General features: G+C 44.6%; 1 protein-coding gene across 6 annotated transcripts in view; it reads left to right on the forward strand.

Annotated features, from left to right (window-relative positions):
- Positions 1-12495, forward strand: part of cfap43 (cilia and flagella associated protein 43) — a 97262-nt gene that overhangs the window by 61402 nt on the left and 23365 nt on the right. For all 6 annotated transcript variants that reach the window (XM_069900400.1, XM_069900402.1, XM_069900404.1 and 3 more), the window contains 5 exons: positions 224-349; positions 5992-6111; positions 6737-6844; positions 8504-8590; positions 9441-9529. In XM_069900400.1, coding sequence (XP_069756501.1) covers positions 224-349; positions 5992-6111; positions 6737-6844; positions 8504-8590; positions 9441-9529 — 530 coding nt within the window. The remainder of the gene's footprint in view (positions 1-223; positions 350-5991; positions 6112-6736; positions 6845-8503; positions 8591-9440; positions 9530-12495) is intronic.

The raw sequence follows: 12495 nt of genomic DNA on the forward strand, positions 1-12495 counted from the left end.
CAACCAGTCTGGCCTGTGTGTGGAGCCACCACCAGCATAGCCAACCCCTCTCCAGTGATGATTAAATATCAGCGTTGGTAGCAATATCCACGGGAACAAGCTCCTGCACCTGTGTGTGAAGTTAAAATAAAACCTAGGGCATCAGGAAATTCTCGAGGATGGACCGGGAACCAGGCTGATATTTTGTTAGTTGCTTGTCATCTCTTTTGCTGGTTCTTTTCAGGAAATTCCTGTGCCACACTTCATGAACATGCCAGAATATGAATGGACTGAAGAGCAAGTAAAGCAAGCCAAAGAATACACCCTAAAGGAACAGGCTCTGAGAGAGGAGAAGGACAAGTACAGGAAGGTAAGGGAGGGCTGAAGGCCAGGCCAGCATGTGGTGGCTTCATATGGATTCACAACACAATGCTGCCCAGCACCACATCAAGTTCAAATTTGTTGTCATCTGATTGTACAAGTACAACCTGACAAAACAGTGTTCTGCAATCCTTGGCAAACACACAATATGACATAAAATGCAGACAAGTGATACATATGCTGTGCATATATACATACCATATATTTTGGTGTATAAATGGACCAATATATAAGTAACCCCCCACCCTTTTTCAGCCTGGTTTTATTGGTATATCTGGCTTATAAGTCAAACCCACTTTTCAGGCTACCTGAGGTGACCCATTGACTGATGTATAAGTTGACCCCCAAAGCTCGTGATGCTTGAGATGGGCTGTTGACCAGCATATACATCGACCCCCATAGATTGCACAGATTAATCTGCTGGGCGTTGGCAAGAGGTGATTGCTATCATGGAGGGTCCATTAACATAATGCAGCATGCGATGAAAATATGAAGTGAGCTTTAAGTTGAAAGTGATAGAAATGACTAAGGAAACTAACAATTGCGTTGCTGCAACAAAATTTATATATATATATATATATATGAGAAGTTGGTTAGATTGGAGGAAGAAAGAAGAGACGTTAAGAAACTTATCAAAAAGGAAATGTTCTTGAGGAAAGGAATTACTCGTTGGCCAGAGTTGGAAAATCACGTTGCAGAATGTGTACAAGAACAGAAGCAAGATTGCTACATAGTCACAGAAATAAAATAAGATCATTTGCACTGCAGTAGGCCAAATCACACCCAGACCTCAGTGGTGATTTTGAGGCCTCAGTAGGCTGGTACAATAGTTTCATGAACAGGAAAAATCTGGTTTTATGCCAAAAAAACAAAAATTGCATAGAAACTACCAAAAGATCTGGATTATAAAGTTGTAAGTTGACCAGTTTATGATACGGAACCGCCAAATACAGTTTGCATTTGACACCACCACCATGAATTTTGACATGATAGGCAATAGAACAGTAGAATGGAAAGATGTTAAAAGTGCAAACCAGAAGCATAGACCACAAAAGGACCAGGTTTACCATGGTGTTATGGAGTATGGCTGACGGGACAAAGTTGAGATCTATGGTAATCTTCAAACACAAAATTAAACTGAAAATGAAATGCCCTGCAGGTAATTTTGTAAATTTTAATGAAAAAGCCTGGGTGGATGAAAATGGTGCAAAACTATGGATAGACAATGCGTGGAACAGGCAGCCAGGCAGTTTACACAAAGAACAGAGTTTGCTGGTCTGGGATATGTTTTGTAGTCACTTAACTGAGAACACTTAAAGTAGATTAGCACTACATAATACTTACAGTTATCCCGGGTGGTTTGACATCTATATTGCAACCTCTCGATGTCTGTTGAACAAGCTATTCAAAGACCATGTGTGCAAGGAATGAAATACATGGATGTCAGTGGCAGTAAAGTCATCTACAAAAGGTGAGGCAATGCGTTCTACAACACTTGATATGCTGTGTAACTTCATGCTCAAGGCATGGGACAAAGTTAAAGTAGAAACTATGATGAAATCATTTAAAAAGTACGGTATCGCTTGTGCAATTGATAGCACAGAAGAGGATTTGTTGTGGGGCACTGACAACAAAGCTGAAACCGTGTTATCAGATACAGACTAGGACCCATATGTCTGTTTAAGCAGTGAGAATATGGATATGCTTTCTGCCATTTTTGCTTCAAGATAACAAGAGTGATTTTGAAGGGTTCTAAATGTGTTGTTTTCTGACAATGATAGCGATTTTGAAGGGTGCTAGTTGTGTTTTTGTTTTCAATAAAAATCTGTAATAGTTGGATTTTTTTTGTGGTTTTTCTAGGGTCGACTTATACACCAAATCGGCTTTTCAAGGGTTGACTTGTACATCAGATCAGTGCAGATTGGATTTTGAGCTGAATTTAAGGTCTCAAAAGTATATCCGGCATATTTTTTGAGAGTTTTTTTGGGTTTCATGACTCCACTTGTACGCCGAAATATCCAGTATATAAAATGCATACAGTTAGTGAGGCATTTAGTGCAACGCTGTTACAGCACCAGCGATTAGGATCGGGGTTCCAGTCCGGTGCTATCTGTAAGGAGTTTGTATGTTTTCCCTATGACTGTGTAGGTTTCCCAGGGGCTTCAGTTTCCTCTGTTTGAAACATACCAGGGGTTGTAGGTTAATTGGATGTAACTGGATGGCACAGGCTCGTGGGCCGAAAGGGCCTGTTACCGTGCTGTACATCTAAATTTTTAAACAGTAAATAAATATTGTTTAATAGATAATAAAGTCTCAGAGGGTTAGCAGTTCGTTCAGTCATTCAGTATTCTCACTGCCCGTGGGAAGAAGCTGCTCCTCAGATTGGTGGTGCTGGCTTTAGTACTCCTGTATCTCTTCCCTGACGGAAGTAGCTGGAAGATGCTGTGTGTAGGGTGGAAGAAGTCCTCATTGATTTCGTGTGCTCTCTTCAAACAATGGTCCCAATAGATCCTATCAATGAAGGGTGAGGGAGACCCCAGAGATCCTCTCTGCTGCTCTTATGGACCCTGTGGATTGTCCTCCGATCCAATGCTCCACAGGTCATCAACAATACCTTTCAACATGAACAGCAAAATCCACCTAAAGGTGCCTCACAGGAATATGGTCGAATGAAATGTGTCATCTGAGTTATACCAGGAGTTGGCACTTGTAGTGACAAAAGTTCACTGTGTTGGTGGAGATGTCTGCAGAAAGGTCCTACCTCTCCCACTTTTCCACATGCCCGCTGGACTCTGTTTGAAAAAAAAATCCCTCTAGTTTTAGATTCTCCTACCCTGGGAAAAGGACTTTGACTATTCACCCTGTCCCTCATGGTTTTACACACTTCTATAAAGTCAACCCTCAGCCTCCTATCCTACATGGAAAACAACCTCAGACTATCCAACCTCTCCATAATTCAAGTTACACAGCTGCAGTAATAACATGAATTTTTTCTGCACCCTTTCCACCTTCATGGCACATTTTCTCCAGCCAGACTGTAACACACTAACAACCCTTTTAATTGTGTTTGGAACTAAAGTGTTTTTGTTAGTACTAGTACAGGAACAGCAATGGAAAATTCACCAGACAATGGCAAATTCAAAATAATTTTTTATTAAACTATTAATAACATAACATTTCTTAACTCTAAATAACCCCACTATGCACAAATGTGAATGTGGGTGTGCGTGTCTTCCACTCTGAAAAGTCAGTCTTTAAAAGTTCAACATTATTTTAGTCTTGCTTGAAGGTCTTAAATTCTTAGTTCAGAAATAATTATAAAGCGCTTTTAAACAATATATCTTCAGGCCTATTTTACTCACAATTATGTTTACCACATGAAGAATCTGCCTTTTTCTCAAGACAGTGAATATGACTATTTACTTCCACAATAAATTCACAAACCAGACAAAGGTTAAACAAAGTGATAACACAAAAATAGACTCAGTAGAGATCTGTTCTCTTTTCCAAAGACAGCGCAATAGTCTTCATTAATTCAATAGCCACTGATTCTGTGTTCCCCTCCTTCCAGAAGTAACACATAACAAAAAGCACCAATTCTGGTTACTATAAAACAACCCTGTCTTTCTCAAGGTTTCAACCCCTGTTGTCGCAGAGTTTTGACTTCTGTGAGCTCAAAGCTGAACTGTTCCAAAACTGAACTCAAAATGTCTGAATTCAGTAATATATTTCTCCATGTCATGTGACAATTACATCATGGACGAGGTCATTCTCAATTTATTGGAAACCACATGACCATCAGTTTTATTGCTTCAAAAGTTCTGTTCCTTTTTCAAAAACCTTCCATATACATAAATAACCTCTAATGTCATCTCTGTTCAAGAGACTTAAGTGGCTTTGATTAAAAATAAATGGTTTCTCAGCAGTTCTTGAATAATTAAGACCCACTTGAAATCCATTATCTTTGTCTATCCAAGACATGTCAACTCCGAGGATGAACAATCTTCTCAGAAAACAATAGTTCTCTATAAATGTGCTATGACTTGCATGTGACACTGTACCAACCCACAGCTAATTTATTAGGAATACGGATACAATATTTTAACTCTATAATTTACTGAGACAATTTTATAAAAGAAATATAGTTTAACCTTAAATTAAAGGTTAACACAAATCTGTTACAAGACGACCAGAACGACACAATAATGTAAATGTGGCCTGTAACACTATGTCTCTTCTGTTCTCAACATCCTGTCTGTTGAAGGCAAGCTGTCTTGCTAAACTGTTAGCACTTTTGTGGAAATTTGATCTCTGCTTCTTCAAGACACTCTTCTGGACATATATAACAAATTTTACTTAAGCCACTGGTACTAAGGATGTCCCAGTCAATAATGGGGAAATTAAGGTCTCCTACTAGGACAACCCTTTTGCTTTTGCAACTTCCTATAATCTGAGTATAGTTCAGGGGTGGGCAACCTATGGCTCATGGGCCATATCTGGCCTGCGGTCTAAATTTTTCCGTCCCTCAACCCAACGCTCAGCGATTGGCTACATTTTTTTTAAAATCCCACCAACATTGGCAGCTTTGTGAAAGCAATTGGTTCAGTTACCACAGTGCATTGCGGGATAATTGAACGCTGCTGTGCCAGGCAGGCAGTTGGATCTGATTTTGAACAGGCAAACATTGAGTTGGGAACACGCAGGTTTGGCTCACAGGTAAAAGGGCACTGACGCCATCGGATTGAGACTGGTCCAGAATGAATCTGGTGTCTGGATCCCACAGGCTGATGGTCAATGTTTACTGGCAGGTGCAGTCAGGGCTTTCCCCAGGTCAGTGCCACAGGAAATCATTCCGGGATGAGAAGGTTAATTCAAATGCAGGGCAGGGAGGAGCTTCAGTGAAAGGAGGGAAACAGGCAGAAAGAGTAGGCTTGGGCTGGGGTGGAGATTGGTTTAGTGTGACCTAATGTTAACACCGTTTGCATCATCAAGGTTTTTTGGAAGGAATATGGTTGATCTCATTACTTGAACATTTTCTGTGGATGGTTTTTTGATAAATTGTTATCAGTTATGTTTATACATTGTATATTACATTCTTTAAGCAGAGACAATTGAAAACAAATTACATAATGCCTGTGTTTCAGTATTTATTTCATTTATGGTAGCATCAGTGCGGCCTGCCATTCAAGCACTGACACACCATCCAGCCCATGCATGGTAAAAGTTGCCCAACCCTGGTAAAGACAAACCCCCACCCCCCCCTGCCAAAGGGCCCCAGACCTACCCTCTGCTCTTTACACCAGCTTCTTCTTCATCTCTCCAGTCTTGATAAAGGGCTTTGGGTCAACGCCGATCATTCAGCTCAACCTGCTGAAATCCTCCAGCAGAGTGTGTTTAGCTTAAGAATGCCACCAGCCTCTTGCACTTGTCCTCTGTCTGACCTGGTTTCTTGGGGGTTGGAGAGAGAGGAGGCATGGAAATTGATTAGACCAGGTTCTGACGTGTACGTATAAGTGTCCATGTGTGGCTGGGACGTGTGTAATTTTGGATAGCATATGAAGCATACATGTTCCTGGACATGCTGTGTGTCAGTCCTAGTGAGGTCGAGCTGACTTTTTGGCTGTTTTGCAGACTCTGGAGTCCGAACTACGGAGACTGCAAGCTTCCATCACAGAAACAACAAATGGTTTTGATGACGTAATCAACAAACTTTTTGAAAAGAAAGTGAGAACGGAAATGATTCTCTACCAGGTACTCTTCAAAATCCTTTCACTCTGTGCTGACCCTCTGTATCCAGGATACACATTCACCCGGTAAGATCCCATGCAGACAGTGATGGAGCTGGCCAGGTAAGGCAGATTGGCACAATGTGGCATGTAAACTGCAGAAGGGATTGGATCTTCAAACCCCTGGCTGCCTTTCAATAAGATTGCTGCTGATGGTCCAATTCAGGCCACTTTTGCTCAATTCCTTATCATCTGTAAAAATGTCTTGAACATAACTGAACCTCCATAATCCTCCCACGTAGGACATTCCATTGATTCACCATCCTCTGGTTGAAGAAATGTCTCACCTCAGGCTGATCATTCAATATGACACCCCAGCAAGAGGCCTTTGGGGTCTCCATAGCTACCCTTGTGTATGCCCAACCTGTACAGTCCATGGGGTGATGTAGAGGGAGCTTTACTTTGTGCCATCAGTCAGTCCAGACTGAGTTACTGCAGAGAAAATGAGAGGTGCAGACTGGAGCCTTAGTGCTGCACGTACCTGTGGGTTGACGGCCTTGCTGCATCAGAGGTGAGAGTGCACCCGAGGCCAGCGTTGCGGGGTATTTGGTTGCTGTTGTGTTAGTGACTGATAGGCACTTTACTTGCAGGAGGAGCTGAAGATCTGCAATCTTGTCTTCTCACTGCAAATTGAGGAAGAATTACACAATCGGAATGCTGAACTGGTCTACCTTCTAGCTGAGCAGAAGGATTCTATGGTACAACACAAACTGAATCAAGCCACATAAGACATAGTAGCAGATTAGGCCATTCAGCCCATTGAGTCTCTCCACCATGCTAGTGATGGCTTATGTATTTTTCCTTTCAATTACATTCTCTTGCTATCGCCCCATAACCTTTGATGTCCTTTATAATCAGGAACCTATCAACTTCTGCTTTAACTTTGCCTCCTCAACCGTATGAGGCAATGAATTCCACAGATTCACCACCCTCTGACTGAAGAAACCTTTTCATCTCTATTCTGAAGCTGTGCCCCAAGTTCCAAACTCACAACTGGAAACATCTCCAAGTCCACTCTCACCGGCTCTCATGAAGGGCCCAGGCCCAAAACATTGGTTACCCTTTACTTCCTCATGACCTGCTGAGTTTCTCCAGTATATTTGTGTATTGCACTTGACTGCAGCAGATGTTCTTGTTTAACCCCAAAATAGACTGCGTGTCTGTGGATCCTGCCACCTCCTCCACTGCCTCCAGTGCTCCTGTAACCTCCATAACCACAAAGCTTCTTGCCTGGTCCAGCAGTGAATGTGCTCCAGCATCTCTCAACCAGCTCAGCCCTGGTTCCAAACCTGAGCGGTTAATATCCACAGCCCCTTGGGAGCCCTGCATACTGTTGGGACCCTCACAAACCCTTCCATTTTCTGCCACTACCCCACTATTCCAGCTTCATTCCCATCATGAAAATCCCATTTTTATAAGTAAAACATGAAAGTCTGCAGATACTGTGGTTAAAGTAAAAACACAATGCTGGAGAAACTCAGTGGGTCAAACTGCACTTTATAGAGCATAGTTAAAGATACACAACCAACGTTTCGGGCTTGAGTCCTTCCCAAGATGTGATGCCTTATCTTGAAGAAGGGCTCAAGACCAAAACATTGGTTACACATCTTTATCTGCTACATAAAGTACACCGTTTGACCTGCTGAGTTTCTCTAGCATTGTGTTTTTATGTCAAGCCCATTCATTCACTCTCATTTATCCATTATCCATTATGAACCATCAGCCCAGTTCAGTCCCCACTGCCGACAATGACATTTGCTGCCATTGGACATATTTAATCTTGCTTGGTCCCCAGTGAGGTTGGCTGAAGGTGAGATTTACATTTTAACCAAGGACTCAGGTGTCAGATTTTGTGCATACACACAGTATTGGTCTGCTGAGGGCCAAAACTGCCACGCTTAATCTCTTCAAGCACCACCATCCTTCTCCCTTGTGTTTGAGTCTCCACCCCCAGCATTGCATGCTTCAAGATTCACTTTTTCTGCAAGTGACAAAATACCTTTCTTCAAAACTCATTACTCACGTGGTATGTGACTCTCCTAGTCCTGTTCTTGCCCATTAGCTCCTGCAGCCTGCCCTATCTTTCCTCTTTGTTGCAACCAGTTTGGAATGTCGTTACATGTTCTATATGCTGGTCTCTGCTAATCTGGGAGCAACCCCCAAGACCTGCATCCAGCGAGGTTTTGCCTAGTGCCCTGTCACATGAGCCCTTGCCTAGATCACCACTTATTAGCACAGCTGCTGTCAGAGTTGGCAGCTTAACAGCTGAGAAGTGGGTGAGAGAGAGGGCAGATTACTGAAGCCTCTCAAGTAATTACCTTCCCACAAGTAAACCTGCTCTCTTCTTTCAATGTCAGGGTTCAAAGGCTCGGTCTCTGCAGAAGACCAAGATGATGGTGGAACAATTCCGAGAAGCCTACGATGACCTGGTGGCTGAGGACAGGGTAAAGTACTTAAAGGGTTCACAGCATAGAACCAGGGGCATGGAAGCCCAGGAATGGGGGAACAGAGCACTGGGATTTGGGCGGGTGGGTTTGGGGAGGGAATTACACAGCTCCACTTACTAAAGACACCCATTTTTTGATTTTGAAGTAGGCATTTCCAGGATTGGAAACGTTTGACCCACTATGTTTAAGCTGACCATGATACCAACTTAAACATCCCATATGCCCACTCATGATCCATCTTATTCGGTTCCCTGCTCATGTGCCCATCTAAATGCCTCTTATATGCTGTTGTTATATCTGCTGTCACCACCTCCCCAGGCACCTACTGCTCATAAATTCTTTAAACTTTTCCTTTCTTAAACCTACACCCTTTAAGTCCTTGGATGAACAGTTTCTCCAGCACTTTGTATCCTTTTCTGGACTCTAGCATCTTCAGATTTCTTGTTTACCGCCCTCAAGTATTTGAAGTATTTGACATTTGCACCCTTGGGTGAACACTGGCTATCCACCCTATTTCAGCCTCTGTGGGGCCATGTGCCATATCACATGATTGCATGCAATGTAATCAGTTCAGATTGAGTGAAATGCTGACTCCAGATAGTGGCAATCACCAGGGCACAGAGGAAACTACAGGAATCCTGACTCTGCACATGGGAAATTTTTAAATGTAATTTATTTCTCATTGATGGGTGTGAATGGGACCGGACCAGTGGTGGGTTCTACATGTGGACTTGGAAAGTCTTGTTCCCTGTTTTCCAATCTCGGGCTGGTATCACCATCACCCCACCCTGGCCTGTTCCCCATTCTCTGGAGTCTCTGTCACAATGTGCCCTTTGTTTCTGTCCAGTTGCTGGATCGTGGGTTCAGGAAGGAATTCTTTGATGTCAATGCTGCAATGGTTGACCAACTCTACAAACTGTACAAACGCAGGCCCAGGTGAGTACTCTGCAGCACAGGGCAAGCCCAGCAGACATCCATGCTTCATCCTGAACCCATGCCCACACACCATGCATCTCCACACTGCATGCTTGATGGAGTTTCCAACCCCACATTTTTGAAACTAAATACTGCAACAGGAAGTCCAATTCAAGTGAAGCCTGTCCCCATGGAACAGCACTCTCCCTCTGGTACTGAAATCATTTCTAACACACCAAGCTCTGAGCTACTCGTTCTGTTCCCCGACCACATCGACCCCACACCAGTCTGCATGTGGTCACACATTGACCTTGCCTTGCTGTCTACTCCTGGTCTGGCTACATACACCAGTACAACACACAGCAACTTTCCACAAGATGGTCCTAGATGTTGTTTTGATGAGGAGGCATAACATGGTAATGGGCCCTTCCAGCCCACAAGCTCACAATGCCCAAATACACCCATGTAACCAATTAACCTATTAACCCCATATATTTTTGGAACATGGGAAGTAACCCACGAAGACATTGGAGAATGTACAAATTACTTAAAAACAGCACTGGATACAAACCCTAATCGCTGGTGTTGTAATCTTCTTTGGCTTGGCTTCGCGGACGAAGATTTATGGAGGGGGTAAAAAGTCCACGTCAGCTGCAGACTCGTTTGTGGCTGACAAGTCCGATGCGGGACAGGCAGACACGATTGCAGCGGTTGCAGGGGAAAATTGGTTGGTTGGGGATGGGTGTTGGGTTTTTCCTCCTTTGCCTTTTGTCAGTGAGGTAGGCTCTGCGGTCTTCTTCAAAGGAGGTTGCTGCCCGCCAAACTGTGAGGCGCCAAGATGCACGGTTTGAGGCGATATCAGCCCACTGGCGGTGGTCAATGTGGCAGGCACCAAGAGATTTCTTTAGGCAGTCCTTGTACCTTTTCTTTGGTGCACCTCTGTCACGGTGGCCAGTGGAGAGCTCGCCATATAACACGATCTTGGGAAGGCGATGGTCCTCCATTCTGGAGACGTGACCCATCCAGCGCAGCTGGATCTTCATAAGCGTGGACTCGATGCTGTCGACCTCTGCCATCTCGAGTACTTCGACGTTAGGGATGTAAGCGCTCCAATGGATGTTGAGGATGGAGCGGAGACAACGCTGGTGGAAGCGTTCTAGGAGCCGTAGGTGGTGCCGGTAGAGGACCCATGATTCGGAGCCGAACAGGAGTGTGGGTATGACAACGGCTCTGTATACGCTTATCTTTGTGAGGTTTTTCAGTTGGTTGTTTTTCCAGACTCTTTTGTGTAGTCTTCCAAAGGCGCTATTTGCCTTGGCGAGTCTGTTGTCTATCTCATTGTCGATCCTTGCATCTGATGAAATGGTGCAGCCGAGATAGGTAAACTGGTTGACCGTTTTGAGTTTTGTGTGCCCGATGGAGATGTGGGGGGGCTGGTAATCATGGTGGGGAGCTGGCTGATGGAGGACCTCAGTTTTCTTCAGGCTGACTTCCAGGCCAAACATTTTGGCAGTTTCCGCAAAGCAGGACGTCAAGCGCTGAAGAGCTGGCTCTGAATGGGCAACTAAAGCGGCATCGTCTGCAAAGAGTAGTTCACGGACAAGTTTCTCTTGTGTCTTGGTGTGAGCTTGCAGGCGCCTCAGATTGAAGAGACTGCCATCCGTGCGGTACCGGATGTAAACAGCGTCTTCATTGATGGGGTCTTTCATGGCTTGGTTCAGTATCATGCTGAAGAAGATTGAAAAGAGGGTTGGTGCCAGAACACAGCCTTGCTTCACGCCATTGTTAATGGAGAAGGGTTCAGAGAGCTCATTGCTGTATCTGACCCGACCTTGTTGGTTTTCGTGCAGTTGGATAATCATGTTGAGGAACTTTGGGGGACATCCGATGCGCTCTAGTATTTGCCAAAGCCCTTTCCTGCTCACGGTGTCGAAGGCTTTGGTGAGGTCAACAAAGGTGATGTAGAGTCCTTTGTTTTGTTCTCTGCATTTTTCTTGGAGCTGTCTGAGGGCAAAGACCATGTCAGTAGTTCCTCTGTTTGCGCGAAAGCCGCACTGTGATTCTGGGAGAATATTCTCGGCGACACTAGGTATTATTCTATTTAGTAGAATCCTAGCGAAGATTTTGCCTGCAATGGAGAGCAACGTGATTCCCCTGTAGTTTGAGCAGTCTGATTTCTCGCCTTTGTTTTTGTACAGGGTGATGATGGTGGCATCACGAAGATCCTGAGGCAGTTTACCTTGGTCCCAACAAAGCTTGAAAAACTCATGCAGTTTGGCATGCAGAGTTTTGCCGCCAGCCTTCCAGACTTCTGGGGGGATTCCATCCATACCTGCTGCTTTGCCACTTTTCAGTTGTTCGATTGCCTTATATGTCTCATCCAGGGTGGGAACCTCATCCAGCTCTAGCCTTAGGGGCTGTTGAGGGAGCTGGAGCAGGGCGGAATCTTGGACTGAGCGGTTGGCACTGAAAAGAGATTGGAAGTGTTCTGACCATCGGTTGAGGATGGAGATCTTGTCGCTGAGGAGGACTTTGCCGTCTGAGCTGCGCAGCGGGCTTTGGACTTGGGGTGAGGGGCCGTACACAGCCTTTAGAGCCTCGTAGAAACCCCTGAAGTCGCCAATGTCCGCGCTGAGCTGGGTTCGTTTGGCGAGGCTAGTCCACCACTCATTTTGGATCTCCCGGAGTTTGCGCTGAAGATGGCTGCATGCGCGACGGAAGGCTTGTTTCTTCTCTGGACAGGACGGCTTTGTAAGGTGAGCCTGGTGGGCAGCTCGCTTCTTTGCCAGCAGCTCCTGGATTTCCTGGCTGTTTTCGTCAAACCAGTCCTTGTTTTTCCTGGAGGAGAAGCCCAGTACCTCTTCAGTGGATTGCAGTATGGTAGTCTTCAACTGATCCCAGAGGGTTTCAGGGGACGGGTCCGTGAGGCGGGTTGCATCGTCGAGCTTTGCTTTAAGGTTTGCCTGGAAGTTTCCTCTCGCTTCGTC

The sequence above is a fragment of the Narcine bancroftii genome, chromosome 10, assembly GCF_036971445.1.
Source record: "Narcine bancroftii isolate sNarBan1 chromosome 10, sNarBan1.hap1, whole genome shotgun sequence".
NCBI lineage: Eukaryota > Metazoa > Chordata > Chondrichthyes > Torpediniformes > Narcinidae > Narcine > Narcine bancroftii.